This window comes from Amphibalanus amphitrite, unplaced genomic scaffold (assembly GCF_019059575.1).
Source record: "Amphibalanus amphitrite isolate SeventyFive unplaced genomic scaffold, NRLGWU_Aamphi_draft 000565F_arrow, whole genome shotgun sequence".
NCBI lineage: Eukaryota > Metazoa > Arthropoda > Thecostraca > Balanomorpha > Balanidae > Amphibalanus > Amphibalanus amphitrite.
The window spans coordinates 335,883-363,681 of NW_024882059.1; the positions used below are offsets into that span (position 1 = coordinate 335,883).

Sequence of the window (27,799 nt, forward strand, 5' to 3'; positions counted from 1 at the left end):
CCAATTTGGAAGCGATCACATTGTTTCACTCTTGTAAAGCATAAGTTTCATCAACACTATTACTTTTCACTTTTTATTTGCTCAAAGATATACATTTCTGTGATTTTGAAAAGCATTTCACCATTTTCACCGAGCAAATATCGTGAGTTTCAATTTCCCTTCACCACATTTCTTCCTATAAAACCTAATTCACTCCAAAATAATAGAATTTGCGAAAATTGGCAGCAGCTATATGTTCTGCTTATGGCGCACAAAGGACAAAAATTGTTTACAATTTCTTTTTGGGCAAGCTCGGCAAGCCAATAGGTCGATAGGTTAAACCTTAGTGCCCTGGGTTAAACTGTACCTATTTCGATTATTTTATGAAAATACTTTTATTTTCATTATATTTGTGAGAACCGATAAGTTTTGGTTGCCCTCTGTTCATTTGTCCGGCTGAAGTCACACAGGTTAGGGAGGAATATGCTTGAAGTTGAGAGCACAGCTGTGTCGCCTTGGTGCATGGGGTATATGCAACTTCTAATGAGAATTTGAATTGTATGGGGCTGATGAGTGATGGGAGCAGTTACAGGCAGTTGAAGTCCAGTAGTTGACTTGGACTAGCACAGGCTGTGTCAAATTTTGAAGGTTATGCTAAGCTATAAAACATTTATCCTTTTGCTACCGAAATAACCTGGAATTGCCCTTTGAAACTGTTGAGATCGCTGATCCCAGGCTGCGCATCTAGAGCTGCTTCTGTCCATGCTATCATTATAACATTCAAGTTGAATTTGTGTGATAAAATTTGTTTATACCTTTCCTTACCTTACTTTACGGTATCAGGATTTTTTAGGCATAGAGCCTGTGGGCTGTGGTACCCGTTTTCATCAAGCTCCTGGTCTTGTCAAGGATCAGTCGGAATCGGCTATGGTGTAAGTTAAATGACCATATCCTGGTATAAAAAAAGGTTCAGCAATACACTTGTTTCTTGTAAATTTTTTTAGCACAGCTCTTCATCAGAATACCTACCGAGTAAAAAAATGTCACGTTATTTTGTCTGGATTTTTTTGTATTATATCAGTTACTTAAACAATCTGAACACTGAATAAGCATTGAACAAGCCACCAAGCTTATCACTCCTCGAACTGCCATTCTTCAGCTGCACTCTGTGTTCTGGCAGGGTGTGACTCGGTTCCCTGCGGCGGCGGTATGGCTGTGCGGCGCGCGGCGCCGTCGCGCTGGCGGCGGCTGCGGGAGGCCGTCTCTGTGGACCGACTGCAACAATGTCTGTTCAGCCCGGAGCTTTGCGCGCCAATGGCGGCCCTGCTGCTGCTCGCCGAGTGCGTTATCAACGTGGCTGTCATCGAGCGCGTGAAATACACGGAGATCGACTGGCGCGCCTATATGCAGGAGGTGGAGGGCGTCTACAATGGCACGCTCGACTACTCGCGCCTGGGCGGCGACACGGGCCCGCTCGTGTACCCGGCCGGCTTTGTGTACATCTTTCTCGGATTGTACCACATCACCTCGGGCGGCGCCAACATGCGGCTGGCCCAGTACATCTTCATGGCCATCTACCTGGCCAACTGGGCTCTGGTCAGCCGGCTGTACGTCCGCAGCAAGAAGGTGCCGCCCTACGTGCTGGCAGTGATGAGCCTGACCTCGTACCGCGTCCACTCCATCTACGTACTGCGCCTGTTTAACGATCCGGTGGCCATGCTGCTGCTGTACGCGTCCATCAACTGCTTCATGGACGCACGCTGGTCGCTCGGCAGTCTGCTCTTCTCGCTCGGTGTGTCCGTCAAGATGAGTGTGCTGCTGTTCGCGCCGGCGCTGCTACTGGCCTATCTCTACACGCTCGGGTTCTGGGGCACTGTCAAACAGCTGACCATCTGCGGCGGCGTACAGGTGGCGCTCGGTGCGCCGTTCCTCGCCGCCGCGCCGGTGGCCTACCTGCGCGGCGCGTTCGATCTGGGCCGGGTGTTCCAGTACCAATGGACGGTCAACTGGCGCTGTCTGGCCGAGGAGGTGTTCCTCGACCGGCGCCTGCACGTGCTGCTGCTAGCGCTGCACCTGATCGTGCTGGCGTTGTTCGCGCAGGGCCGCTGGCGGCGCTTCCTGTCGGCGTTCGGCCGTCTGCAGGCCACCGGCGGGCCGGAGATCAGCTGCCAGCTGCTGCTGCTGCCGCTCTTCACCGCCAATCTGATCGGCATGGCGTTTGCGCGCTCGCTGCACTACCAGTTCTACGTGTGGTACTACCACAGCCTGCCGTACCTGCTTTGGAGCGCGCCGTTCGCGCCCGTCACGCGGCTCTGCCTGCTGGGCGTCATCGAGCTGTGCTGGAACACCTACCCGTCGACGCCGCTGAGCTCGGCGGCGCTACACTGCTGCCACCTGGTGCTGATTGCTGGACTCTGGCGCACCGGCGGACTGCTGTCACAGGTGGCGCCACCGGCGCGCGCTCAGAAACTGAAAAAGTGAATGAATGGTCCCCACTCGAGGAGAAGGGGCTGCTGCAGGGAGTGGAAGGGGACAGTGTGTGTGCAGTGAATTCCCGTGCGCCGCTCTGTGACCGTTATTTGCATTTTGGTGTCGTGTGTGGTGTTATGCCATGTTTGGGTAGGATCAGCCGAGTTGTGTGGCGGGGGAGCAATCATAGACTAGGGATCGGTTTTATAAAAACAAGTGTTTGAAGTAGGCTTCAAGCTCGGGTCACATGTTGTTTGTGGCCTCGGTATCGTCTGATGTCAAGGGCAGGAGTATGTGGAGCACGTGCCTTGACGACGTTTTTGTATTTTGGTCCTGTGTGCACCCTGACTTGCCGACCCCTCCCTTGAACTGACCGAGCTCTGGGGGCTCGATGCGATGACCATGATTCGTGTGGTTTTCCCCAATCGTCCAATACATACCCTTCTGTGATGCAGATCATCTGTGACGAATGGCATTCTTCGGTTGGTTGCTCGTTGGCCTTTTGTGGTATATTGCCTAGGTGAAACATGACAGTCTGAAGATATGCATCACTGGCTCACACGTATACAGTAAATGTGGAACACCACCCCTGAACTATTGGTGCAAGCACACGTTACTCGTGAACATTTTAGTTCCAAGTCGATGCGATAGCCAGGCCACGTCAATGACAGCATAATGAAAGAAAACTGTTTTCGATGACTGCGCTGACTGAGCGGTTGCTTTGAAAATTTCAATCTTCGGTCGTGTCGTATAATTCAACAAAGTCTTATGATTCGATTCCGTAACACATGGATCTTCCGAAGCGAACTTTTAACCCTCTCCCCGCTCCCGCATTTTGCCGTTTGGCCACTGATCAAGCTAGAGCTTCGCGGAAAAGACAAGCGTGCTGCTCGTGACTAGACAAAACCGATGATATCCAATTTTAAGGTCCTGGGTCATTGGTTGACCTTCCAGGTCATGAGGTCAATGACCTAAAAGTCGAGAAAATCGAGATCTGTTTATAGCGCCGTAAAGTATGGCTATTGGGGGGGGGGGATGCTGATCACGAATATCATGTTAGTTCTCATCACAGAGGATGTCCTCGTGCATTTAGGCCAGGTCGAGTCAGGTCAGGTCAGATCAACAAGTAGGGGCAGGGGCGCGGAAACTACCTTCAGACTGGGGGGGGGGCACACCATAATAGAGATCAACCTAGGGTGCCCTCAAATCTAGTTTTCTCACCGGCTTTAGGCCACTTATTTTTCATCCCTTGGCTTTTTCAACAAAAAATAAAACACTTGCAAAAAAAGTGTGGTATTCCGTCTCAAAGCTGTGGGGGCATCGCCCCCACGGCCCCAGAGTTGGGGGGCAAGCTGCCCCCACTGCCCCCCCCCCCCGGCTCCCGCGCCTATGAGTAGGTAGGGGTCCTGCCGGATAGGTATTCGTATTTCGTAGTATGTGTCATCCGCCCCTGATAGCTTCATAAGATGTTACGAACGTCGAACTTGCATCAAAACTACTTCGTAAATGTTCAAATGGCTGCTAAATTCGAATTCAGCTCCAAAACCTAGCCTTCAAACATGTAAAACTCGAAGAAGTGACCCGAGTTCATCAAAGGTCCATGACCTGACCTGACCTTCAGGTGACTTTGACATCCACCCTAAAGCATGGGACTAGCATCATGTCACATGTTTGAACGGTTGGCTTGAAACCATGAAAAGACTGCAAACGCCAAACGCGCAGCTAATGCAAGCCGACATACGCCGAATCGCGATTCCGGCCCCAAACATGGTCTCGAGAGAAATGAGTCACAGGTCAGAGGTCATTGAGTTCAGGGTCATGGCATTCTTAGTGTAGGTGTACAATTGATTACTTCGGGAGTCGGGGGTACTGAAAGTTTCGTCATGCTCGGCGGCTTTTTACGCGAGTTTTTCGCGAAAACCGAGGGGTGTTCGTGTTCGACCCCCCCCCCCCTCCCCATATGGGCGAGAAATGTCATGAAATAGATGTTGTTTTGCTGGTCGAGGAAATGCGAGAGAAAAACAAATTTATTGATCCTATTGATCCTGTCCTTCTCGCTGGAATAATATGATATCCAGAGGAAAACGGCTTTGACGCCTCCTGGACGGAGCTGGCCGGCGAGTCGGAAGGTAGACTGTACCGCCGGACACGCCTGCGCTGCGGTACAGCCTCGCGGCTTCCTTCGCCGCTCGGTCCGCTGCTGCCCCGTGCCTGCATAATCTCAATTTGGTCGCTCGGTGTCTCCCAAGTTGGCGAAGACTTCGCTTTGAGCAATATTCTTATGTGATCTTTCTCCTATGTTAAGTGAATCTCAGCTATTGCTGCCGAATAGTTTGAAGCCATTTTATCCTATCACGATCCCCTGTGTGCCATTTGCTGCGCATTGTCTCTACTCTCTATTAGCCGTTTTCACGACGGCCATCTGGTACTTACACATTTGGTGCACATCTGGTACAGATTAGGTGCAGATTTGGTCAAATTAGGTTCAGTGTGTCTCTTAGCAGCTATCAGCTAGGGTTGCACTAATTGCTTATATGCCTACTTTGTCATATTATCAGAGAGCATCATCGATTAAAACACTGAAATAAATTCATAAAATGAAGATATTTGCTGTAAAAGAAATTATAGCTGCAGATTTGGTCAAATCAGGTGCATTCGCCGGATAGCCCGTCGTGAAAATGGCTATTATAAGTCAGAGGACGAAAGGACGACAGTCGAGAACGGAATAGGAACATGGTCATTAGCTACCGAGGAGGCACGGGGAGCTCAGTCTCAGAGAACGGGGGATATTCATTTATCAAATGTCTAGTAGAGAAATAGAAGCATGCACTGACGTCGTTATGAAGCATTTACTTTTTGTTGAGTACCTATGAGTTCTGACGAAGCGATCGCCCCACAGTGCCTATCATTATTTTCTTACGGGATAAATAATATCAACCCCTCCGCCCCATCTCGTCGCCACCTTACTTTATATCAGATCCACTGACCCATCATCACGGTCGGCGACCCACTTTTGCAGGCCATTTGAATAGTGAGCCGCCCGCTATTGACCAATAGCCGGCGGCGACCGACGCGCGTGCGCCACCACCGCCGCCGCCGCCGCCGCCGGGCGGTCGGAGCAGAGCGGTGGGCGGTGCGGGCGGTGTCGGGCGGTGAGCGGAGTGACCGCGGACGAACCGGGACGTGCAGCTGCCGCGGGAAGGGTGTGAGGTGAGTCGAAGGGAGGGAGGTGGCGGGGAGGAAGGGGGTGCAGTTGGTGTTGTGTTTGGGATAGAATGGGATTATATTTATGATCACGCCGGTACCTAATGTGAGACGGTCGAAAAAGCTTTTAGAATAAATAGAATAAAATAATAGATAGAATGGAATGAATAGAATAAATAGAATAAATAGAATAAATAGAATAAATAGAATAAATAGAATAAATAGCATTTAACAATAAATTGACGAATATAGTTTGCGTCGTTCTGCGGTGTTTTCGTGTCCTGAAAGGGAATATCTAAAATTAATATTTGTAAGCCAGTCTTGAGTCTACATCCTACGGTCTGCCAGGATAGAAACCTCACGCTAACATTTGTCTTAAGCTTGGACCCGTAAACCCAAACAAGCACACTTTTATGTAAAAGATAATTATTTATAAAACTCTACCAATCTACGGTGACAACTACATAAGGTGCAGCCGACGGAAATAAGCTACATCGTTGACCCTCCTACAGACAAAAACGCGTGATATGAGGAAAACGTTGAGGGGATCGACTGTGCAAATATTTACCTTCCGCGTTCTACATCAAGTGTTTCTTCAGCCGACAGTAAGCGCCTGCTGGTGTCATAACAAATGGTTATGTTGCCTGTTGGTATTTGGCAGGCTTAGTGAATTCAGGCGACGTACAGTCAAATATTTTCTAATCCAATGTCTTATGTATATTCGAGAAAAAAGATGCGCTTTTCATACAAGTGCTTTGACGAATGATGCCTTATTTTATCTCTGTACCTGTCTTTTGTTGTATGTACCTGCAACATCACACTTTTTTCTAGATTTGGATTGGATTCGATTATGGAATGAAAAAAATTAATACTTGATCTTAAATGCTTGATTACGCTCTAAGATAATGATACGCATTTTGAAAGCTAGATAAATCGTGCTAAATTTCATCGAATGGCGGAGTTTTATTTTAAACTTCCCCTTAGATCACTATTTTGTTAAAATCAGAAAAGCATGTTGACCCACGTAAATTTGACAGACAAGACACGTAAATAATAAATTGCCACCGATATTGGTGGTGATAGGCCCCAATCAAACATTTAGCACCGCGGGCTAGGTCTTTCCGCAGGTATTGCAACCAATCTCAGGGAACAGCATTGGAAATCGGTCGTAAATGAATCAATGAACGATATCTCAGCCACTATCAATGAAAGTTGAAACGAATTACGTCGCAACTAAGGAAAATGTCATCGAAACTGACCAGTTAACAGTGCTACCTATGGTGACCAACGCCACGAACGATGGTGCTGAATTTGAGATAAAATAATGTTGTTGTATTTAGCGGTATGTAGAGTTTTGATGTAGAGGGATGCGCACACATGCTCTTTTACTTACGGGTTGGTGGTTTTAAAGGAGTTTGTGATTTTTTATTTTGCCTTTGGTGCTAGTGCTCGTAAGTATTCAATCAAATCCACTGTCCTCTAATCACCGCATTGTTTACCATTCAGCCAGCCCACCGGCCGTGCCCTTTCGATGTTGACACTCGGTGAGAGTTTAAAACAGCCGCCGTGATGAGATGCCCACCGGGTCACCCAGTGCTGTGTACTCTGCTATCAAAGCTGTGGCGCGGATGGCGCCGGCTCCGGCGGCTGGGAGGGCTGGCCGGCGGGTCGCCGGGTCGGGGGCTCGGCACACATGACCCAGACGGGGATCGATAGCAGACGGTTACCACCCCTGCCTGAGTCGGCTGGCGCGGGACACAGGTGTGCGCCGGCCCGCTGCTGCCAGGCGGGCAGACTGAAGCCCTGCTGCCGCCCGGAACACGACCGTCAGCTGTCGAACTGGGAGTGATGTGCTGACTGACAGGGCTGGCTGTTCGGCTCTCTGTGGCTCAATCCAACCCGTGCCTGTCGCCAAGAGTTTTTGCCGTCCCGTAAAAACTACTCATTTGTGTGCTGTATGACGTTACGGACTAGCAGAGATCCGTAGATGGCCGAGATCCGTGGTCGCGCTGTCATTATCTCGTACAGATTGGTTTGGTGCCCGATGTTCAAACTTCAAGTTATATGTAAGGCGTGATATTGATGTTTGGCGCGCTCATGACAACTGTGATTTGAAACCGATCCTTCTCTACTATTTAGCGTTTTCTCATCGTACGCAATATCCACCCCGGGCCAATCGCAGTGTTCCAATCACAGTTTGATTGGCTACCATTCACGGCTGTCGATACGTCCCGAACAGACTCTCTGGTAATCGGTCCACAGACGGTGCCAGACACGCAACGCACGCGTACCACACGCACATGGGGGCTGTCGTTCCTGGTCCAATAATAGTCGACAAGGGACCATTAGAATAGGAATGAGACACGAGTAGCTCACATCGTAAGATTGATAAGACACGAGACGCGAAGGATCTTTTCGAGACTCGCACTAAATCACACCATATACCTGAACTAACACCTCATTGAGAGCAGTCGTCCCTCACCGGTTATGACCGTTCAGGAGCTCCCCTTCAGCGCACTGCCACCCTCCGCCGTTATCCCGCGGTAAGTGGTCTCTTGACCGGCGCTATTGTTACGATAGCTGGGTGGGGAGGGCGTAAAGCCGCGCATCGATTGACCAGAGGGCCCTGTGGTGGTCTCAATTAGCCGAGCACGGTCTTGCCAGGACGGCACGTCCCTCAGCCGATCGGGGAATGGCGCTTTGCCGAGACTTCACGGACCCCTACCTACCTAGGGAGGGCGATGGTCTGGGGAAGTTTAGAAAGATAGATTATGATTTCTGAAAGACTAAGTTAAATTTTAAAATAATTTTTTTTGTTGTACGGTGTACCTACTGATTTTTATAGGATAATTTAATTAAAGATTATCAGAAAAATGTTACGACAAATAAATTTGAAAATAACATTTAGCTTAAGCTTTTCTTGGTAACAACGCGTGATAGGCCAACATCTTCATTCGCGGTGATTATAAAAATGAACAAAATACAGATTGAAGGTCCTGTATTTCACACGTTCAACACTCATACACACATAGCCTGATACTCCACATACCACTGACGGGTGAACGGACTCACCACTTTCCTCCTCGATCCTTGCGCTTGGTAATCTTCGCTGGGTTCACTTTTATGGTGAACATCCTCGACAGCCGTTTGCTGAAGTTGCCATGTCGAGTTTGGGGAGCAGCCTTCTCCTTCTTCACCTTTTGGAAGGAGCACTCCACACTGAAGTTCTCTCGGAACACATCCCACGTCTTGTTCTTGTGAGGGTTGTCCAAGTCGGACCTCTCTAGCTTCAGACGATTGTGGTTGATGAAGCCAGTGTGGAACCAGAAGAACCACGCCGTTTTCTCGTAGCCCTTTGGCACTTTCCGAGAGCTGCACTTGAACTTGAACCTGATGTCGCCTCTGAAGGTCGGCACCGACTGGAACGTCACGAACAGCTCGTCTACGTCTTTGTCGTAGAGGCGCAGAGATCCTTTGCCAAAGTGGTTCTCATAGATTTTGCCTTCCTCTGCTGACTCGATGAGTAGAGTTAGGTCAGATCCGTCTCCTTTTCCGACCGTTGACATTCCCCAGATGCGGATACTTCTGAGCGTCATTTCCACCTCATTGGGAAGCTTGTGCTTGTGGTTGCGGATGGCCTCGTAGTATCCGACATAGCGACACTGGCTAGGGGTTTCAACGCCCTGGAAGTTGTTACCCTGAGTGGTATCCGTCCGACGGGATCCGAAGTAGTCTAAGCTGTCTTCTGCTGTGGAGAAGAGTCCGTTGTCCACCAAGTAAACGCAGACCATTGTGCCTGTTCTGCCTTTGCCACCCTTGCAGTGCACGGCTATCACATTCTTGTCGTCTTGATCCAGCCATTCGGATGACAATTTAGCAAACTTTAACATGTCTTTGCACGTGGGCGGGTTGTGGTCTTCAACGTAAAATCTTTCCACTTGGTCGTCGAAAATCCGTGTGTCGTATCCTCTTTCTTTGCAGAGATTGAAGATTTTGTAGTGACCACCGTGTTTGGTCTCGAAAAACCGAGCAACCTCGGTAATGGGATTTCGGTACAAGGTCATGTGACCTGAGGAAGGGAAGCTCATGGCTATGACACGATCGGTGACGTAAGTCAGGTCAAGGTCGAATCCATCGATGTTGTAACGCCTCTTGTTTTGTGAAACCAGCTGCCTTGCAGCACGCTTGATATTTTCGGCTTCATAATGCAGCCGGAGGAAGTGAGCCAGCCTACAGAATCTCAGCGCAAATATGAAGTGCCAAAATCCAGGTGAACGTCTGTCTTGAAGCAAGAAGTACTCTCCCTCTTGAACTCTATCTACCAATATGTATGTTGTACCCACAGTTGAAGCAACAATGATGAGAATGTCTAGTATGTTGTACCAGAACCGAAAGAAGCAGAGCCCAAATGCAAATGCTCTCAAGCAAAGCTCAAGTACAAAACACCATGAGAAGACGAAAGAGCACTGGATGAAGTAAAAGTGTTGATCCATGTCCCGTGTGATCAGGTCTATCACGATCAGAGTTATGTCGGCAATGATCATCGCTGCGATTATAAGACGAAGTGCTATGTGTTCCAGGCCCTTTTTCAAGGCCCATTGAATATAGCTGCAAGTTCCCGACCCCGGGTCCATCATCGGATGCGCAAGGACCATGAGTGTATCATCCGCCTTCACACCAGTGTCCTGCTGATCTTCGGCTGGAGTGACATCATCCTGTAGCAAGAACTGGGATGCCCGCTCGATGACTTTGGCGGGATTTTGTCCGGCGTCAAATCCGACGTGCTGAGATGCGTTGAGTCCCGGCTTGCTTGCCAGAGCCTCGGCTCCAGGGATGGACAGGCGATTCTGATTGAAGGATTCATTTGATGGCGTGACATAAGCTTGGGAACGATCAGAGCCAGCCGACGCTCCGAGTCGCTGAGCTTCCACATCTTCAACGGACTTGCTGAATTCAATGGAGCGATGAATTTCCTAGAGAAAAAAGAAAGGCAGTTAATCGTTCAGCTGCTGTTATTAAGCTACTGCATTTCATAAGTACAGAAAAACATGGGAATCCTTTGACGATAAAATGAAAGCAATAAAATAAGCACAAAATAAGGCTAATTAATAACGAGTTCCGGATTTAACCTTTTCCTTCTTCCATATGCATAATGCGCAAGTGATAATGGCAATGCAGCTAAGTGATAAGTTGCCTCATGTTATTTTGCGCCTTAATTTTGACGCGTATGTAAGAAAAATATTAAAGGCAAAAATACAGACGGCTACATTTACGGCAGCCATGATATATGCAGCCATGATAAGCATACTTACAGTTATTGAAATCTGTCTTCTTGACATTCCAGGCAGTAGTCCATATATGAAGGCATGCCAGGCCCTCGAAGGATTCTATAGACCCGATGTTTATCCCTTGCATGAAATGCGTACACATTCAAATAGTTGAAACTCAGCTAAGTGTGGTATTTACTGTTACCATATCAAAGTTTCACGCGCAAGAACTAGAAACAATATCATTACAAGGGTTCATAGGCTACACAAACAAAAACGGTATGCATTCAAATATATGTGATCAGTACACATACTGTGGTAGGAATCACAGTATATAATATAAACTCCACAATATATAACTCCAGGGCCTTGTGCAATCCGGACCGGTTCGCCTCATTTACGCAAGGCACTAGAGCTTGATGTTGAAAACAGGCGTTGAGCACGTGACTAGGCCAGTGATGTGTTTCTGCCTACCGAGGTAGTTAGCTTTTTTGGCGCGCGAAAATACCGCTAAATTTTGTAAGCTTATATGTTTATACATAGCATAAAAATAGACGCCTAAATATAGGTCATATGCCATATGATAGTACTTCAAGATATTAAAGTGATTGATGTGTAGGTGAAGCTGAAAAATCCCGTTGTTTGAAAATTCGGTCATCTTTCAGGACAAGTATTTTTACAATAATACGTGTATGTAGATTTGGATTATATAACTCCAAAGCATTTACATACATATCTGTTTTCTCAAAGGTATCTATTTAAACCGTTTTGAGGCGCACATCACAACTTCCCTTTTTCCTCTAGAAACCATTCATCGGAGACCACAGAACTGCTGAAGCTGTTGCTGACAACCTGCAACAATGAGTGTCGCCTCGTGGGCCACACAGCCGAGTCCCGGCTCACCCACGACTCCGCTGGAAAACAGCTTTTTCTCAGCACCGGAACACTCGAAGACACTGCTTCAGGTCATGCACAAGATGCGGTCAAACTCACAGGTGAGAAAGGTTTCCTACTTTCTTATTGATGCACCACATCATGAAAAAGAGGACGGAGCATAAATGCTGATGTTGCCACTTATATAATGGCAATATTTTGTTATCCGGAGTAATTCCACCATGGAATTATTCCACCAATATTTTGTTATCGGATGATTAAAATATGCAACTGCATGACATGAAATTCACTCATTTCATTCACTATGAAAACAGTTAACAACCCATACGTACACTATCAACTATGCACGAGTAATGTAAGAAATTTACAGACACTTTTCACTTTCAGCTGTGCGACGTGGAGTTTGTTGTCGGCGACCTGAAGATCAACGCGCACCGAATCGTTCTGGCGGCCTGCAGTCCCTATTTCAGCGCCATGTTCACAAGTAAGAACTAAAGCGTCGCACGCACGCTTCATTTTTACCTCGCCACATATTATAGCTGTTGTTGGCACGTGCCGTTTTTAAGTGTCACGTGACATGACGTCGTCAGTTCCCCGTCCAAACCTTGTTTTTGTTTTCGCCTTTCCGTCGCTCGGCTGAGCATCCAGGTCACATCGTTCCTCCATTCCTCTCGCTTTCTGTTCGTTTCCGGATGAATTTGTCTCGCTCGGCTGGTCTGCGTCAGCGAGCGTCTTATGGAAAATCAGCGTCGCTTTTTTATCCAAGCATACTGTAGCTTACGCGATTAGTCACGCCACCATAACTATGCAAATAATTCTGCTAATAACTTTTATTTGGCCTTAAGTAGATAAATAGCAGCACAGACATGCGCTATCACATCAGCAAAGTGTATCACATCGATCACAGACATGCGCCAGCAAACATCAATCCAACTTTTTTGTGTGCATTGTGCAACCAAACAACCACAGGTACAACTTCGACTCGTGTAAATTCCTCTGCATGTAGTCAGTACGCCATCCATATATCCGTACGCAACCGTAAACCAACTTCCTAACGTCGACCGCTTGCCCACGGAAATTAATGACTGGAAGGACGAACCGCGGCGGGCCGGTCTAATCCAATGCGAGACGTTCAAGACAAAGAAACCGACGACCGCCTCCAGCTGTTGAATCAGAGTCGTTCACGCAAGATGGACGGCCGAGCTGTTGTGGAGGGAGGGGGAGAGGGAGGGGGCGGAGAGTCGGCGACGGTCGGCGCGGCGATGGGCTTCAGGTCAGTAACCCCACCGCCGTCCTCCGGCTAGCCAGCCGCTCAGCTTGGTGACAAAAACAATGTCAATATCGACGGGGCCGGCGCGGTGTCGCCGTCGGCGCCGCGCCAACTAATGTCCACACTTATTGTGGAGGAGCGGGGGAGGGAGAGGGGTGACGGGGCGGCCGGCCAGCGACACCCCAGTCACACCCAAAGCCACACATCACCACCATATCTTCCGCGGCTTTGGCAATCAAACGGAGTCGCTGACAGCGGGAAGAACTCCCGGAATCTCTTCCGCTTATTGCTGTGGTCAAGCGGGACAAGAACACTCTGGTCAGAAAGGCCGTCAACGAGGAAATGACTCACGGCCCGCTGCCCTGGGGCGTTACTCTGCGGTTAATGGTCACTGCTGCGGACACCCTGCTGTAGCGACCATTGTCAGAGAGCCCTGGGATGGGACTGATGAACCGCTGACCGTATGGGACGAGTGGGTGCCAAACGTCTTGCAGAGAGGACACATGGGAGGTCGAAAAATTATCTGGTCATCGTTGGCTCTGGATAAGAGCAATTGTGTTGAGTTTTATATATTATTGCTTGATACACTGTTACGTTTGTTTGAAGAAGTTCATATCTTGTTCCTGCGAGATCGTTTACTGTCGGAAAATATACCGTTTTAAAGAAATATAAATCGACGGATTTCGCTGCGCTAAGTCACATAATAAGTTAGCACTGGAAAGCGCAAGCTCCTACAATAACGACTATCACAAAACTCCAAAACCTTGCATCAAATGATATCTTAAAAACACTCACAAGCCCTCTCCATTCCTCCACACACATCCGTTTTTCTTCACTATTCCTCTTGCCAGCTCCTTCCAGCCCGGCCCGCAAGACGTGCCTGCAGTGGTAGGCTGGCCCGCCGAGCGCTTATGTAGTGCGGCACAGTATACCTACCAGCGTCTCCAGAGCAGCGCTGCATGTTACGCGCGGATGGAATGGACTTTGGAATGGACTGCGTGCAGTGCAGTAACTAACAAGATGAGAGTAATTTCATTATATATTTTCAGCTAACTCAGGATACGAGGGGCGTTCAAAAAGTTCCCGGCCCAACCATGAAGGAGTTGGAATTTCGGCCTGCAACGCGGTGTGTTCAATGATGTGTTATTGGGATGTCCACTTACATAGCCATTAACCAATCTGCCCTGTGATTGGTTCAGGCTGCTAATTAATCGTAACATAGTTTGCCATTCCCGGTCAGAATGGACGACACCCAGAAGAGAACATGGTGATTTGGTTCATGTATTGCAGAAAAATGCGCCAAACGTTATTCACGAAAAGCTAGTGCCAACACATGTTGAGGTTTGTCTTTCTTACAGTAGCGTCAAAAAGTGGGCATCTCTGTTCAATTTTGGTCAACAGATCATTAATGGTCACCCCGCAGTGGCCAGCCATCAACAGCATTGACTCAAGAAAATATGAAAAATAAGCACTTCTTTGTGAAAAATGACAAATGTTCTGGTCTGGAACAACGCAGCAGAAGCAGAGGTGTCTATCAGGTTCCTCAAAGCCATTCTTCGACAGCGTATTAATATGTTTAAGATCTCTGCAAGATGCATCCCCCGTTTGCTGACTCCAGAGGAAAGGCAAACTCGAAAGGAGGCGTAACGCGAAAATTTTGGCCCCTATATCAAAGATCGAAAAGAGTTCATTGAACTAGGTACTTGTTACCGTGGAGGGATTGTGGGTGTCACACGTTGACCCTAAGGGCGTGACCGAGTTGCACAAGTGGAAGCACACTGAGTAAAGGCCATCAAATGTGTGCGACGTGTTTAAGTCAGACGGCAAGGTGACAGTGGTTGCATTTTGGGATGCTGGCGGGGCTCTGCTCGTCAACTTTCTAAAACAGGGGCGCACAATTAATGATGAATGCTACACCTCCCTTCGATAACAGTAACGAGCAGCAGCTATCAAGGACAGACTAGGGAAGCTGACTAAAAGTGTGCGCCTGATCCAGGACCACGCACCAGCACACATGAGCAGGGTGACGATCAGCGAAGCAGTGAGCTGTGGCTTCGAGTTGTTGTCACAGCCACTTTTTTCTCCGTACCTTGCACCCTCAGGTTGCCACCTCTTCCCCAACATAAGGAAATTGCTTAGCAGTGGCAACTTCGCTGACAGCAAGGAGACAAAAGCAGCCGTCTTGGACGTGCCAGATGCGTCCAAAACCCACTTGGCTATGGAGACCTAGGGGTCTCTCGCGAAGCGCTGCGCGAAATATTTTTGTCTTAACGCTGGTTATTTGACTAAATGAACATTTTTGGTCTAATAAGTCGACGTCGTATCTCTGCTCCTTCATGGTCGGGCCGAGAACTTTTTGAACGTCCCTCGTATATCCTCAATGTATTTTCCATCCCTGACTCGAGCCCCAAACTACGCAGGTGGTTATATACTGCGTATTAAATGGAACAAGATATCTGGCTGTCGGCCCTGGAAGCACCTCAGCTCGGGCTCGGAGCTCCCAAGCGGCTTTGAGTGCACTTCGGGCCACCTCGTGAGTCACAGCCTCTGGTAGGCTCAGGTCGGCCGTCTCTGCCGGGTCTTGGAAGCGCCTGACGACGACCAATACTCGGGCGCTGGGTCGTCAGCTGCCGGCTAGAACTCGCAGACGGGACATAAAGTTGGGTGCGATTTGGCTTTCGGGAGATTTATTTAGTTCCATCCAGTGGTCAACTTCACTAGTTGGGGAAGTTTAAGCTTATCGTTGGCATCAGCATTCGGTGCTGGTTCATTCTTAATTTCAATAAAACTCGTGCGCAGAAATATACAAAAAATGTTTCTGCAGAAACGCGTATACTTTTTCTTCTGCAATGTCCCAGAGCCGCCATTATCACCCGCATCTGCTCAGCACGCTGTTGTCGGGCAGCTGTGACATCATAGTACGCCAGCTCGGCGGTGACTGACGCATCGGTGGCGGTCCCTTTCCCACCGCCGCACGCGCCGACAGCTCATGAATGCCGCGACCGCCGCGGGCCGGAAGTGGACCGGAAGCAGTCCGCTGTCGCCGGGCCGTCCCTCGCTCGGCGTCATCATCCTGCCGTGGTCGGGGAGCCACGCTCAATGGTGGCGGCATCGACGGCGGTGGTGGTATTGGTGGCGTTGGTGTGACCGGCACCGGTGGCTATGGCCTATATATAGCCGTGAGATAGTAGACTTTGCAACAGAATGACAAGTGGATGATTATTGTATCCCCTAGAAGTCTCCGGAGATGGCAGCCCATCGGGTTCCCGGAACAAAGACCCATCTGAGTATCAGCCGGCCGTCAATATACGCTCTTAATCACGACCCGGCCGTGGCGGTCGGCCGGTGATCCGGGTCGGTCCGGCGAACCTTGGATCGATCCCCGATCTATCTGGACCGGTCGAGAGGCCGTCCAGCGCGGCGCCGCGGTGCCATTAGCACGGGCCGGCCGCCGGTGTCCTGTGGCGCCCCGTCCTACTCTCCTGTGACCGAGCACGGCCGGCCGCCGTTCCCGCGCCGTTCCCGCGCGCGTCTTCTGACGTAGTTGGGCGTCGGCCAGCTCTCGGCACCCACGTGGGGTACGTCCGGTCCGCCGGAGCTGCTGGCGCGACTCCCCACCCGGCGCTGGAGTCGGAGCTGTCGGACAAAGGAGCTGGGCCCAGCCGCGGAGGACGGTCCAGCCCGGCCGGCGTCTTCCCGTCCTCTGCCGTGGACGGCGGAGTGCCGACAGATAATGTCGGATATGTGTCACGCAGAGATGGAGGATGAGGGTGCGTGCCGACAAATAGACGATAATGCGACGATGTGTTGATACTCGCCACGGCCCACTTTGCAGCTGTTTAATGGCACGCGTATCTAAATAGGCTGTCGCCGAGGAGATGACGTGTTGTTTATGGGTGACAATGGAAGAAAAGATATGAAGTTAATTCAGTAACCATCGCCTATTTAGTAACCATCACTGCTAACGTGGCTAAGTGGTATGTCACAATCACGTTGCCTTTCCGAATAAGAAACTTTAATTAATGCATCGAATTCCAAAATCTTAGTCAGGTCCCTATTGACATTTTTTCTTCATAATTGTGCTTCGGATGACATGTGCAATAGGAAGTATGCTAACTTGTAGATGACATGTATGCATGCATGAATATTATGTATGCATGCTCGCTTCGTTGGGAACTCATCTGTTGACACGAGGCGCTGTCGTAATCTACAGTGTACACAAATGTTTCTCATGAGAACCTATCTCACAGATGTTTAGCCCCGGGACAGCATAACATTCAGCTCCTGTCTCACAGTATTAGATAGTTCCTCCCAGTTTTTGTCGTTATGGGCTCAGAGTAATTTGTCAGGTCAAGCTAACAATCGAATTTCTGCTGACAGCTACCGAACAGTTTTTGTGGTGCTTGATTACAGACAGATAAAAAGAAATAACTTCAGGCTGAACCATGGACGCAGCGCTCACGCTATTAACTAGATTAGTGATGACAACCGCGCGTGCGAAATGTCATAAAATTTTGACACCACCGTCACTCGGCATGTCGCCCTCAATTTCCTAGATCTCCAGCGTGGTGGACCGTCATTTTACTTCAGCCACTAAAATGGCAGAGCATACATAACGCATGACTCGTACGCTGCTGCCGGGAGACACGGTCCCGTTTGTACGCTACCACCAGGAGACACGGTCCCGTTCGTACGCTACCAGCAGCCAGAACGCGGTTTGTACCCCGCCGCCGAGATCATTTGTCTCCGTGTCGCCATCACTCGTACGCCGTACTCCACTCGCTGTCCGAGCGGCCTTGTGTATTATGGGCCATCACAAAGCGCTATTCAGCCTTCCGACACGACAAACGACCAGCCGGCACCCTGCTGGGCCGTTGGCCGCAGCTGTGGCTCGCGCACAGCCGGTGGAAGGCAATCGCAACTCCCCTGTCAGCTCCGCTCCCCACCGCTCCTCTTCCGTATGCGATTTAACCCTTCTTCGTCCCTCTGTCGCATCGCTAAGCCCCTCTCTCTCTCTCTCCCTCTCTCTCTCTCTCTCTCTCTCTCTCTCTCTCTCTCTCTCTCTCTCTCTCTCTCTCCCTCTCTTCACCCTCTCCATTTCCGCGTTGCCTTTCAGTACAGTCGCATACCGTCACTCTAGCCATCACCGCTGACGTCTGTGACTTCCTGCTCAGTCTCTGTGACCACCCATAACAGCTCCCGTCCGACCGTCCCGTCGGCTCCGTCGGCTATGTCGCGTCGGTCTCGACGAACATTTCGATTCGGTCCATCGCGACCGGTTGGGGTAGGATGGCCGAGTAGACGCGTGCGTAACTCGTCGGTCAACGCAGTAGCGCGCCAGCGAGGCCGAGCCGCTCGGAACTGGCCTTTGTTCGGAGACCCGCGTGCCCACCCCACCCCTCCCCATCCCACCCCGTTCCCCTCTGGCTACAAGCTGTGCCACCGACGTCGGGAGGCCCCGCCCCTGTCCCCTCCCTCCGCCCCACGTCCTAGGAGTAGGTATTCCCGTTTGGGACTGTTGTGGTGGAAACTTGAGATGGAAGTTAGTGCATTGCAATATTAATCTGAAAACAGCTTTGCGGTAGCATCTAGATAACTAACTTTGAATTGTATTGAGAGTACCTTATGAAATTCACGATACAAATATAAAAAATATTTGTATCTTTATCTTTATAACTTATCTTTAACTTCTACGAGTATCTTTATAACTTCTATCTTTATAACTTCTATCTTTATAACTTATATTTAAATATATCTATATCTTATCTTTATAACTTATCTTTTATAACTTTGAATTGTTTTGACGGTATTTACCAGAATTCCGTGAAAAATTGCTGATGTAACAATGGTCACATCTCAGTCCTAAAACAAAAAATTGATTGCCTTGGCTATATCGTTTGATTGTATCCCAGACACTGAGGAATTAATTACTCCTGATAGTAGGGACGCGCCATATCGTGGTGCAGGGGAGAGCCCCGTCATCCATCGATAGCGGGAGGTAATGAATCGCTAGATAATCGAAGATGCCATGAAGACGGAAATGACAATGATGTACGAGCTCAGCCGGGATATCAACGAACACGGAAGGCACAGGAGGAGGATGAGAAGGACGTCTATGATATGAAGTTATCTGCATCTCTTGCTAACTGTTGTAACAATCCGTAGAAAGCAATGGTCATACACATATTTACAGTTACTATAGCACAAAAGTGCAAATGCTACGTGCTTGAGTAGTGAAATAATTACCTATACCTAGGCATTTATAACTATTTATTTTTACTACGCGAAATCATGTCACAAATGTTACCTAGACTGCGCCATGCTCTGTGTTGACTAAGGCGTCCTCCTCCAGCTAACGTGACCTAACCTGACCTTTTCAGATGACCTGGCGGAGAAGCGCCAGTGTCAGATCACCCTTCACGACATCGACGCTCATGCCATTCAGCTGCTGGTAGACTTCGCCTACACTGGAGAACTGCAAATATGCGAGGACAATGTTCAGGTGAGGAAATGGGACGGCAGTTTCAGGCCACTGATTCTCTTGACCGAGCCCCTGAAAGACATATTCATTCCCACCAAACCGCCATCTTTTTCTCGCAGCGACTAGTAGTTTTTTTTTATACTACGGTCAGCTATTGGCTTACCCACGTGTTGGCTACGCCGGCCTGACGTCAGCAGAAACCTGTCCAAGTTCTCGCGTCTCGGAAGATCCACAAATCTCCCACCGATCGAACTTCCAACGCTGACCGCGCGGCCCCCGGCAGTGATGGGGAGGTCGCTGACCTACCTCTGCTGACTGACCCTCTGATGACTCTGGTGGTATTACGGGGCATTTCTGACCGCGGGTTGGGATGTGGTGGGGATATACGGTAATCATCCCGGATACACGACAATGATTAGCTTATATCCGTGCCGGAAAGAGGTGCTCGGACCGTGGCTCGTCAGAGGTCGGAAGGTCACACGTCGATCATGTCCAGAATGATGGGCCGATTCTCGGAAGATACCTGGGAACGCTGCTAATGGAATGATATTTTGCCATTAACGTCCTCAGAAAATAGCCAACAAACGGTTTTGCAACAATGCCACAACTGCATCGGGCCAACGTCACATATAATTAGGATCATCCTATCATGATCCGATTTGTATGTTTACATCACGCCATTCTGGCGTCTTAAACTCCCGAACTCGTGTTCAGCTACTGCATCGCCACCACCAAACTGCATAAAGATTCAGTGTTTCATTCCTTTGTTCACATGAACCTTCAACAGTTTCGTCGCGATAATACTTTTAAGTTGGTTAAGTTCGCAGCCCCTCCCAGTTCGGGTTTGTCAGACTATACTTCTACTTGATACACCAGCTGCATGAAGGTCATATATCTCCATCTAACCGAGGTATCCGGAAACCAATATTACTCCCACCAGGCTCGGCGCTGGCGTGCCATCAGTTTCCACCCGACTCCACTCTGTCCGCTAACTCAATCCTGCGGAGACCACGTCCCAGGGCACTCGATCAGCTGCGGCCGAGATGTCGCGGAACAGGGGATTGTTCCACCGCAGAACTGGGTAAAGCCCCGCCGCAGAACAGGATATAGTCCCATCACAGATCGACTAGCGTCACGGTATACGCAAACGCGTGTCATTCCGCGCATCATAGCGCTTAGGCTTTGCCCAGTAATTATCGCAGAACCGTCCACTGTGTGCTGCCGTAATCTCTGCCGGTAGCCTCTCATCCTAGTCCACCACCCTACCGTATTTGTTCACGGAGCGGTGGGGTCCGAGGGAGTCTCGGACCCCACCCAGTCTGTCCATCACCGGGCTGGTCACCGCCCTCTGAATCGCCGCCGTGCTCTCAGGCTAAGTGTGCGGCTCAAGTGCTCAGGCGGGTGCGGGGTCACTCTGCAGCCCGGGGCGAGAGGGAGGGGTGTAGGAGGGGAGGGGAGAGTGCGGGTCGCTGCCAGTTCGATACCCTGCCGCGAGACCCGATCAGAGCGCCCAGAAATCCCGGATAGTGGTGGAAGATCCCGGATCAAGCTGTTAACTCTCCCAGTCGGCTGCTGGCTGAATACGGTGGGCCGATCGGCGATTCACAAAGGCGGAGAGATCACCGTTCGGCGGGCGGAATTCAGATCAGAGGCCAGTTTTACCAACAGAAAAATAGCAGCCCGGCGCAATTTTTCTGTCAAAAACCAGCCGACGAGTTTCACCAACCAGGCGAAAAAATATCCGCCGGCGTGAAAAAATATCAGCCAGAAAAATAGCCAATGAGTTTCACCAACGGCAAATGCGGCATTAATGGAGTGTTATTTTGCGCCATTATTTGTAGAAAAACAGCCCAAAAAATAGACGGGGGACCCCGTCTATTTTTTTGATGTCGTGTTGGAACAATTGGCCTCATTTGTTACTAATTATCGTGATTTGCGCTTCTCAGTTGATATAATAGTTTAGTATCATTCATGGCCAATTTGTAAAGCATCTGGGCTTCAAGATTAGAAGAGGAATACTGATGATATTGCGTAAAGAAAGAGCCTTTGTCACCAGGCAGGACCAAAAGGAACCAACAAGACTGGTGTTTGGTGTTGTGGTGTTAGTTTTTTTGTTTATATTATCTTTTTGCTACAAGCACCAAACAGCAAGATGATAGCGCATTAACTAGTGGTCAGCTTACAAGTTCATTGCTCGCACGGAAGTGGAAAATAATGATGGAAGGTCATTTTCGAAAATTGAAGGTGCTTGAAGAAATGCTGGAAGGAGAGGCAGAGAGGGTAGGCTCATTGGACTCAAGATTTTAAATAAATATGTCACTGTTTTCACATATTCAGCTATATTTTACATGGCAATGCGCCAGCTACTGATACCACTACTACTTTTGGGTGGAACTTACTTGAGCTGTGCGGAATAGGGAAGGTGCATTGACATTGCTACAGTGGCGCGGGAACCGGGGGGGCTAGGGGGGGCTGAGCCCCCCCCCAGCTTTTTGGCTGGGGGGGCTCGTAATGTATTTGAGCCCCCCCAGCTGGAAGAATCGAAATCGGAAATCTACCAACATAATTTCATAGATTCATACATAGGCGTGGGAACCGGGGGAGGGGGCAGTGGGGGAAGCTTACCCCCACAACTCTGCGGCCGTGGGGGCGGTGCCCCACAACGTTTCATGAGGCCAGGAACCGTTGCCTGTCCCGTAGCTCAGTTGGTAGAGCATTGGACTCCCGGTAGTGAGAGCCCGGGTTCGAGACGCTCCGGCGCTCGATATTTGAGACTCCTGACGGGGATGGTCTGCGGTTGGTGGGAGCAGCCGCAGCCAGTTGAAGTCAGTTGAGTGGGACAGGCCGTGTCCGGCTTTGAAGGGCACGTTAAACTTTGGCATCTAAATTCTCCCGTTACCCGGAATTGCGCGATCGGACGGTAGGGGTCGGGGTCTACGCAACAAGCTCTGCTTAGCGTGGGCTTCGGCTCTGTCAATCCGTCCATTCAAACATTCGAGCTAAATTTATAAAAAAAAAAAAAGTTGGGCAGCTTGTCCTCCCCAAATTAGGGGTTGTGGGTCACAAAGGAAGAAAGCATGTAAGTGAAAAATCCACCTATTTCACTGGCTCGGCAACTCATTTGGCAGATTAAAACCTTTACTCCAGGCTGCCAAAACGGTAGTTTCTTCACTCAGCTGAGACGGAATACCTCACTTTTTGAAAATATTTTCGTTTTTTTTTGTTGTTGTTGAAAAAGGCCAAGGTCTGAAAAATAAGTGGCCTAAAACCGGTGAGAAAACTAGATTTGGGGGTACCCTAGGTTGATTTCTATTATGGTTCAGCCCCCCCAGTCTGGAAGAAGTTCCCGCGCCACTGCATTGCTAAGACTGAAATGGCAAGATTTTCAAGATAAATGACAATAAATTTTTAAAAAGAAATTGAATAGCATGAAAGAAATGTATAAAGGCTTGTTTTTGAAGCAAAACGTGCAAAGTTTGCATGGTTGCGAACCCGAACAAACTTGGTCATAAGATTGTGGCTTGTGCCACTGAACTCAGCAAGTCATGCTGCCAATATTGAAGGAAAAGAAAATAATAGTAATGTTGTAAAATGTAAATGAATCCATAACTGTTGTGTGTGCACTGTGCTGATATTGAATGCATGTGTATCTTGCATGCTTGAGTCATGCAGGGATCATGTTAAAACTGGCTGTAAGTATTGTGAGTTACCTAGTTTTGGAAAATTGTGGAGGCACCAGGCAAATTGCGGCCAAAATGTTATTTGTTCACCTCAGCGCTGAAATTTCTGCACACAGAGTTTTCAGATCATGCGCCGAAATGTTCACGCAGCCCGTCCGTTACACTGCTCATGCTGACAGTGACAAGGATTTTTTTTCCCAGTCTCATGTTGAAATACAATAATAATTCACTTAGCTTGATTTAGCTTATGTTTTTCATGCCAGTTCCTAGAATAAAGCAACAAATATTTTCTGTCATGTCATGTGAGAAATATAATGACAATATGCACAATTGCAGGCTGTGGCATGTTGTGAGGTTTTTCCTTGTTTATTGCTGAGGTTTTTCCAGTCTCTGCTGCAAAAACGGTGGTGAATCCACCGTCGTCCGACGGTTTCGATGACGCTAATCATCGGCGAGTGTTGCTGTGATGGCCGACCTGACTGAGCGCACAGCGGCAGCCGCCGTCGCCAATAACGACAGCGAGGACACCTCCGAGTCGGACGGAGACGCCGCCGCTGACGATTTCACCGTGCTGGACGAGGTGGAGCGCTCGAGCCGACAGGCCGTGCACCGCGTGCGCTGCCCGACTGGCTGGCGCACCCGCAGCCGATTGGCGACCGGCGGCCGGCGCCGGCCAATCTGCCGGCGCTCTGCCCCGAGGCCGAGATGCGCGCCCGGATGGCCGCCGAGGGCATCGAACAGGTGTTCCTGGTGCATGTGACCGTGCTGCCCGAGCTGCTGGCGGCCGCAGAGTCGCCGCTGCCACCGGCCGACCTCTGCATCTCGGCGCCGGCCGGCCGCGGTACGACGCTGGCGTTTGTGCTGCCGCTGGTGCAGGCGCGGCGCCGGCCGCCGGGTGCGCGCGCTAACTGTGCTACCCACACAGGCGCTGCCCGCTCAGGTGCCCGCCGTGTTCCGCCAGTGCGACGCCGACACGCCGCTCTGCGTCCGGCTGCTTGGTGGAGACACAGTGGCACGAGGGGGCGCCAACTGGTGGCGGTGGGGCCGCGCGGCCCGGTCTCCCTGGCTGATCGTGGTGAGCACTCCCGGCTGGCTGATGGATCACATAACCAGCGCCGAGGGCTTCTCGCTAGCGCACCTGCGCTACCTGGTGGAAGCCGACCGGGTGATCGAGATGGCCGAGACGGGCTGGCTGAAAGCGGTGGAGCGGGTGGCGGCGGCCACGGCCCGCCGCCCTGCATCGCCGGCCGGCTGACGGCCGCCGCCGTCTGCGCGCCTCACCTGCCGCTGCAGAAGCTGCCGTTCTTGGCCACCCTGTCACAGAACCCGGAGGCCGGAGAAGCTGGAGCGAATGTCGCTGTTCCAGCCGCGACTGCTGGCGGCCGCCGCCGTCGCACTGCCCGGTCAGTTCGTCGGCAGGTTTACCACGCCGGCCGAGCTGAGCGAGTCGTTCAACGTGGTGGCGCCGCAGCCGCTGAAGCCGCTGCTGATGCACCATTTGCTCCGACAGCCCGACTGGCGACGCTCGCTCGTGTTGGTCAACTGGAACGAGGCGGCGCACCAGCTGGAGCTACCGCTGTCGGTGCTGGGCGCGCGCGTGACTGAGTTCTGTGGGGTAGTGCCGGCGGGCCTGCGGCGGCGCGCGCTAGCTGAGATGGCCGCGCTGGTGTGCTCGAGGCTATGGCGCGCGGTATTGACGTGGACGCCGTGGACGCGTTCTCGTCGTACGACATCCCGGCGCTGTTGAAGACGTACACTGCGTGTGTCGGACGGCGTGCATCAGCTGGGCCGGCCAGGCGGTCAAGCTAATGTTGGAGCGGCAGCGCAGCCATTTCCAGCGGCTGATGGTGCAGGCGGGCAAGGCGGGCGGCCGGGTGCGGGAGACGCCGGCACTGCTGGACGAGCTACGAGCTGCGCCAGTACGAGGCGACCTACGTCAGTGGATTTCCACACTAGCTTCTAGGTGGATCGCTGTTGTTTTTTATGCTCATTGCTCATGATTTATTTACATTTTAGAAATATTGCAATGAATAGGTTTATGCCTTGTCATCAACTCATCAGCCTAGAAAAGCTAAAGTAAGTAAAGCGTTTTAGTTGCATAATGTATATTTGTTCATGAGCACGGATTTAACATGTCCTAACTCCCAAACATTTCGATATTAGACCCGAGTTACAAACCAATCGAAAAGCTTAGACGATCATTTGGGGCGTAGCCAGACGGCTCGGCTGGGTGTGAAAGCCGGCGACCAAGGTGGTCACCACTCGATCATAATGCAGAGCGGTCTCCGTCGGACGATTGTGTCCGCGCGCAACGAATGATCTCGGCACACGCGGAGGAGTTCGGCAGGACTCTCCACTGAGCGGTACTGGGCGCAGTCGAACGACGGTCGACGACGCTAGCGCAGGTACTGTTAATTTGTTACGACTTACGAGCCGGACCAGTGTAGCGGGCCCGGAGCGAATATTCTCTGCTGTGTGACGTTCCTTCTTCTCGACCGGGCCCGGCAAACGGGGCCTGCATATCGGCTAAAACCACCTAACCGGGCAGTCTGACCCCCACCTCGCCGAAGCAGAGCGAGCGACCACCCTCAGCCCTGCGATGACCGCGGTGCAGTTAATCTGGCTAGGTATTTTCCTAAGGTAAGACACTCGCCTTGGCACAATGCTTTATATAGGCCTTGGCGAGTTCGTTAGCCCTCTTACTCCCGCTAGAAGGTGCTAATGCAGTGCACGCGAAGCCGCCTCGTAGCACCGCAGTTCAATCGCTCGGCAGCGAAACTGTCCGTCGTCCGTCCAGCTTCAGGTGGCGCCTCTGGGAGCAATGTTGGCCGCTTGTTTGCCGCTCTTTTGAAAGCTAGGAAAGAGGTGCGGCTCCCGGATCTTTCGGGAGCGGGACTCATAGGCGGCGGAACGGGTAGGGCACCGGGGCACCGTGCCCCCTTTGATTTTGACATTTTAACATTAGCCCTATGGGCGTTGCATGGAAAGAATGGGACCAAAAGTCGGCAGTGCCCCCTTAATTGAAGGTGTTTCGCTGTCACTGGAGTGGGTCCCATCTTGTCCCCACCTCATAGCTGGAGGTCCACACATTGCGTTCTCGGTCTACACGATGATTTTCTACAAGGTGCGACTAAAAACAGACAAAAAGGTACATAGCAAGTTGAAGGTATTGTAAAAATTAATATAATAGGCTGACAGGAAAAAAGATCCATCTTAAATTTGCCTTAAATGCAAGCTTCCTTACGTCACCTTTATGAATGACGTACCTACGTTTACAATTTGGTAGTTTTGTATTGTATCGGCTTTTGCTGGGCACCAGAATTCTAATATAGATAGGAAAGTTGATAATGTTCTACTTTGTTGTTATTACTCTTGAAAATAATGTAATAATTTACGATAATAATATTTCGAAATGTATATAGCATTTGCATTAGAAACTAGGCTTCAATTTGATTGAAAACATGCTTTAAATGATTTATAAACCTCCTTGACATATCGTAATTTGATATCGTAACAGAATATCAGCTGACTAGCGGCGACAAATAATTTCCGTCCGAAGTCGGCTGGAATTTTTTGTTGGTGAAACTCGTGGCTGTGCGGCGTCTATTTTTTCGGCTGGATATTTTATTTCGGCGGCCGGCTGGTATTTTTTGGTAAAACTGGCCTCAGATCTGGGGACGTTGACTTCGGAGCTGTTGTTGAATGAGCTGTTTGCGAGATCGTTGACGGAAAGCCCGTGCCTTCGATAGAGGGACCACTTACGTAATAAAAGCACACTTTGCTAAACAACGAGTGAGTGGACTTATAAAAAAATCACTGCAAAAAAAGATTGACCCACCTGTGAAGGATTTAGGCGCATAGGTATCTGTACAATAACTGGAACGGACTTTGTAAATCATATTCACAGCATGCTGTGTAAATCCCAGGAGTTTGCATACTCTTCGGCTAGCAGTGGTCTTTCAAATGTCGAGATGAAATGGTGTTGCCACGCTGGTGCAAATGTTACTCTGGTTTGATTATGACACTATTGTGGGACGTTGGTGCTGCATGACATTAGCATCGGATAACAGAATCATCTAGGTAATGCATTTTCCATCAACTTAAGTGAGATTCGAGTTGCAGCTTCAACTGCTCAATAATATAACAGAAGAAATTGTGTGAATGACTGTGTGGGTAGTTGATGATTTTCAATAATAAACGACAGCTCATGCCATTGTGAATAGAACGTGACCGGCACGGCTTAGCCGTCGTGAGCTTTGAGAAGTTGAAGACGATCGCGCCCTCTCGACCTCACTCCGCGGCCACCGTATGTTCAAACCGCGTCTGTCCCAAGTCACCAAACCCGCCTTTCCGTCAGCGGCAGGCCTGTATCGATTCGCCTTTGACGCCGGTTTGAAATACGGCCAAGGACGACGGGCACTGGCGAGCCTCACTGCATTCGGCAACAAGTGCCGTCCCAGACGAGCGGGACTGGGTGATTTCCCAGCCGGAAAACTTTGAGAAAATATGGCTTTGTCAGTTTGTCTTGCTGAAATGCTAAACTCGCCTCCGCGTA

At 50.0% G+C, this 27,799-nt stretch overlaps 3 protein-coding genes across 6 annotated transcripts in view; 2 read left to right on the forward strand and 1 right to left on the reverse strand.

Annotated features, from left to right (window-relative positions):
- The first annotated feature begins 266 nt into the window (after nt 1–266).
- Nucleotides 267–2,902, forward strand: LOC122393952 (lethal(2)neighbour of Tid protein-like). Of its 4 annotated transcripts, none has more exons than XM_043390455.1 (3): nt 292–449; nt 833–911; nt 1,160–2,902. In XM_043390455.1, the coding sequence occupies exon 3, from the start codon at nt 1,189–1,191 to the stop codon at nt 2,458–2,460; it is 1,272 nt and encodes a 423-aa protein (XP_043246390.1). In that variant the 5' UTR covers nt 292–449; nt 833–911; nt 1,160–1,188; the 3' UTR covers nt 2,461–2,902. The 4 variants fall into 4 exon arrangements, with proteins under 4 accessions (XP_043246388.1, XP_043246387.1, XP_043246390.1 ...); XM_043390454.1 differs by having other exon boundaries at nt 299–449; nt 823–911; XM_043390453.1 differs by lacking the exon at nt 833–911 and having other exon boundaries at nt 267–449.
- Nucleotides 2,903–5,568: 2,666 nt separating this feature from the next.
- The window catches only part of LOC122393951 (kelch-like protein 17), a 42,012-nt gene continuing 19,781 nt past the window's right edge, over nt 5,569–27,799 (forward strand). The window contains exons 1-4 of the mRNA XM_043390450.1: nt 5,569–5,658; nt 11,724–11,914; nt 12,201–12,297; nt 19,464–19,585. Coding sequence (XP_043246385.1) covers nt 11,780–11,914; nt 12,201–12,297; nt 19,464–19,585 — 354 coding nt within the window. The 5' untranslated portion in view covers nt 5,569–5,658; nt 11,724–11,779. The remainder of the gene's footprint in view (nt 5,659–11,723; nt 11,915–12,200; nt 12,298–19,463; nt 19,586–27,799) is intronic.
- Nucleotides 8,634–11,340, reverse strand: LOC122393953 (phosphatidylinositol 3,4,5-trisphosphate 3-phosphatase TPTE2-like). Its single transcript, XM_043390456.1, has 2 exons — nt 10,965–11,340; nt 8,634–10,625 (listed from the first exon to the last, which is right to left on the reverse strand). The coding sequence occupies exons 1-2, from the start codon at nt 10,989–10,991 to the stop codon at nt 8,721–8,723; spliced, it is 1,932 nt and encodes a 643-aa protein (XP_043246391.1). The 5' UTR covers nt 10,992–11,340; the 3' UTR covers nt 8,634–8,720.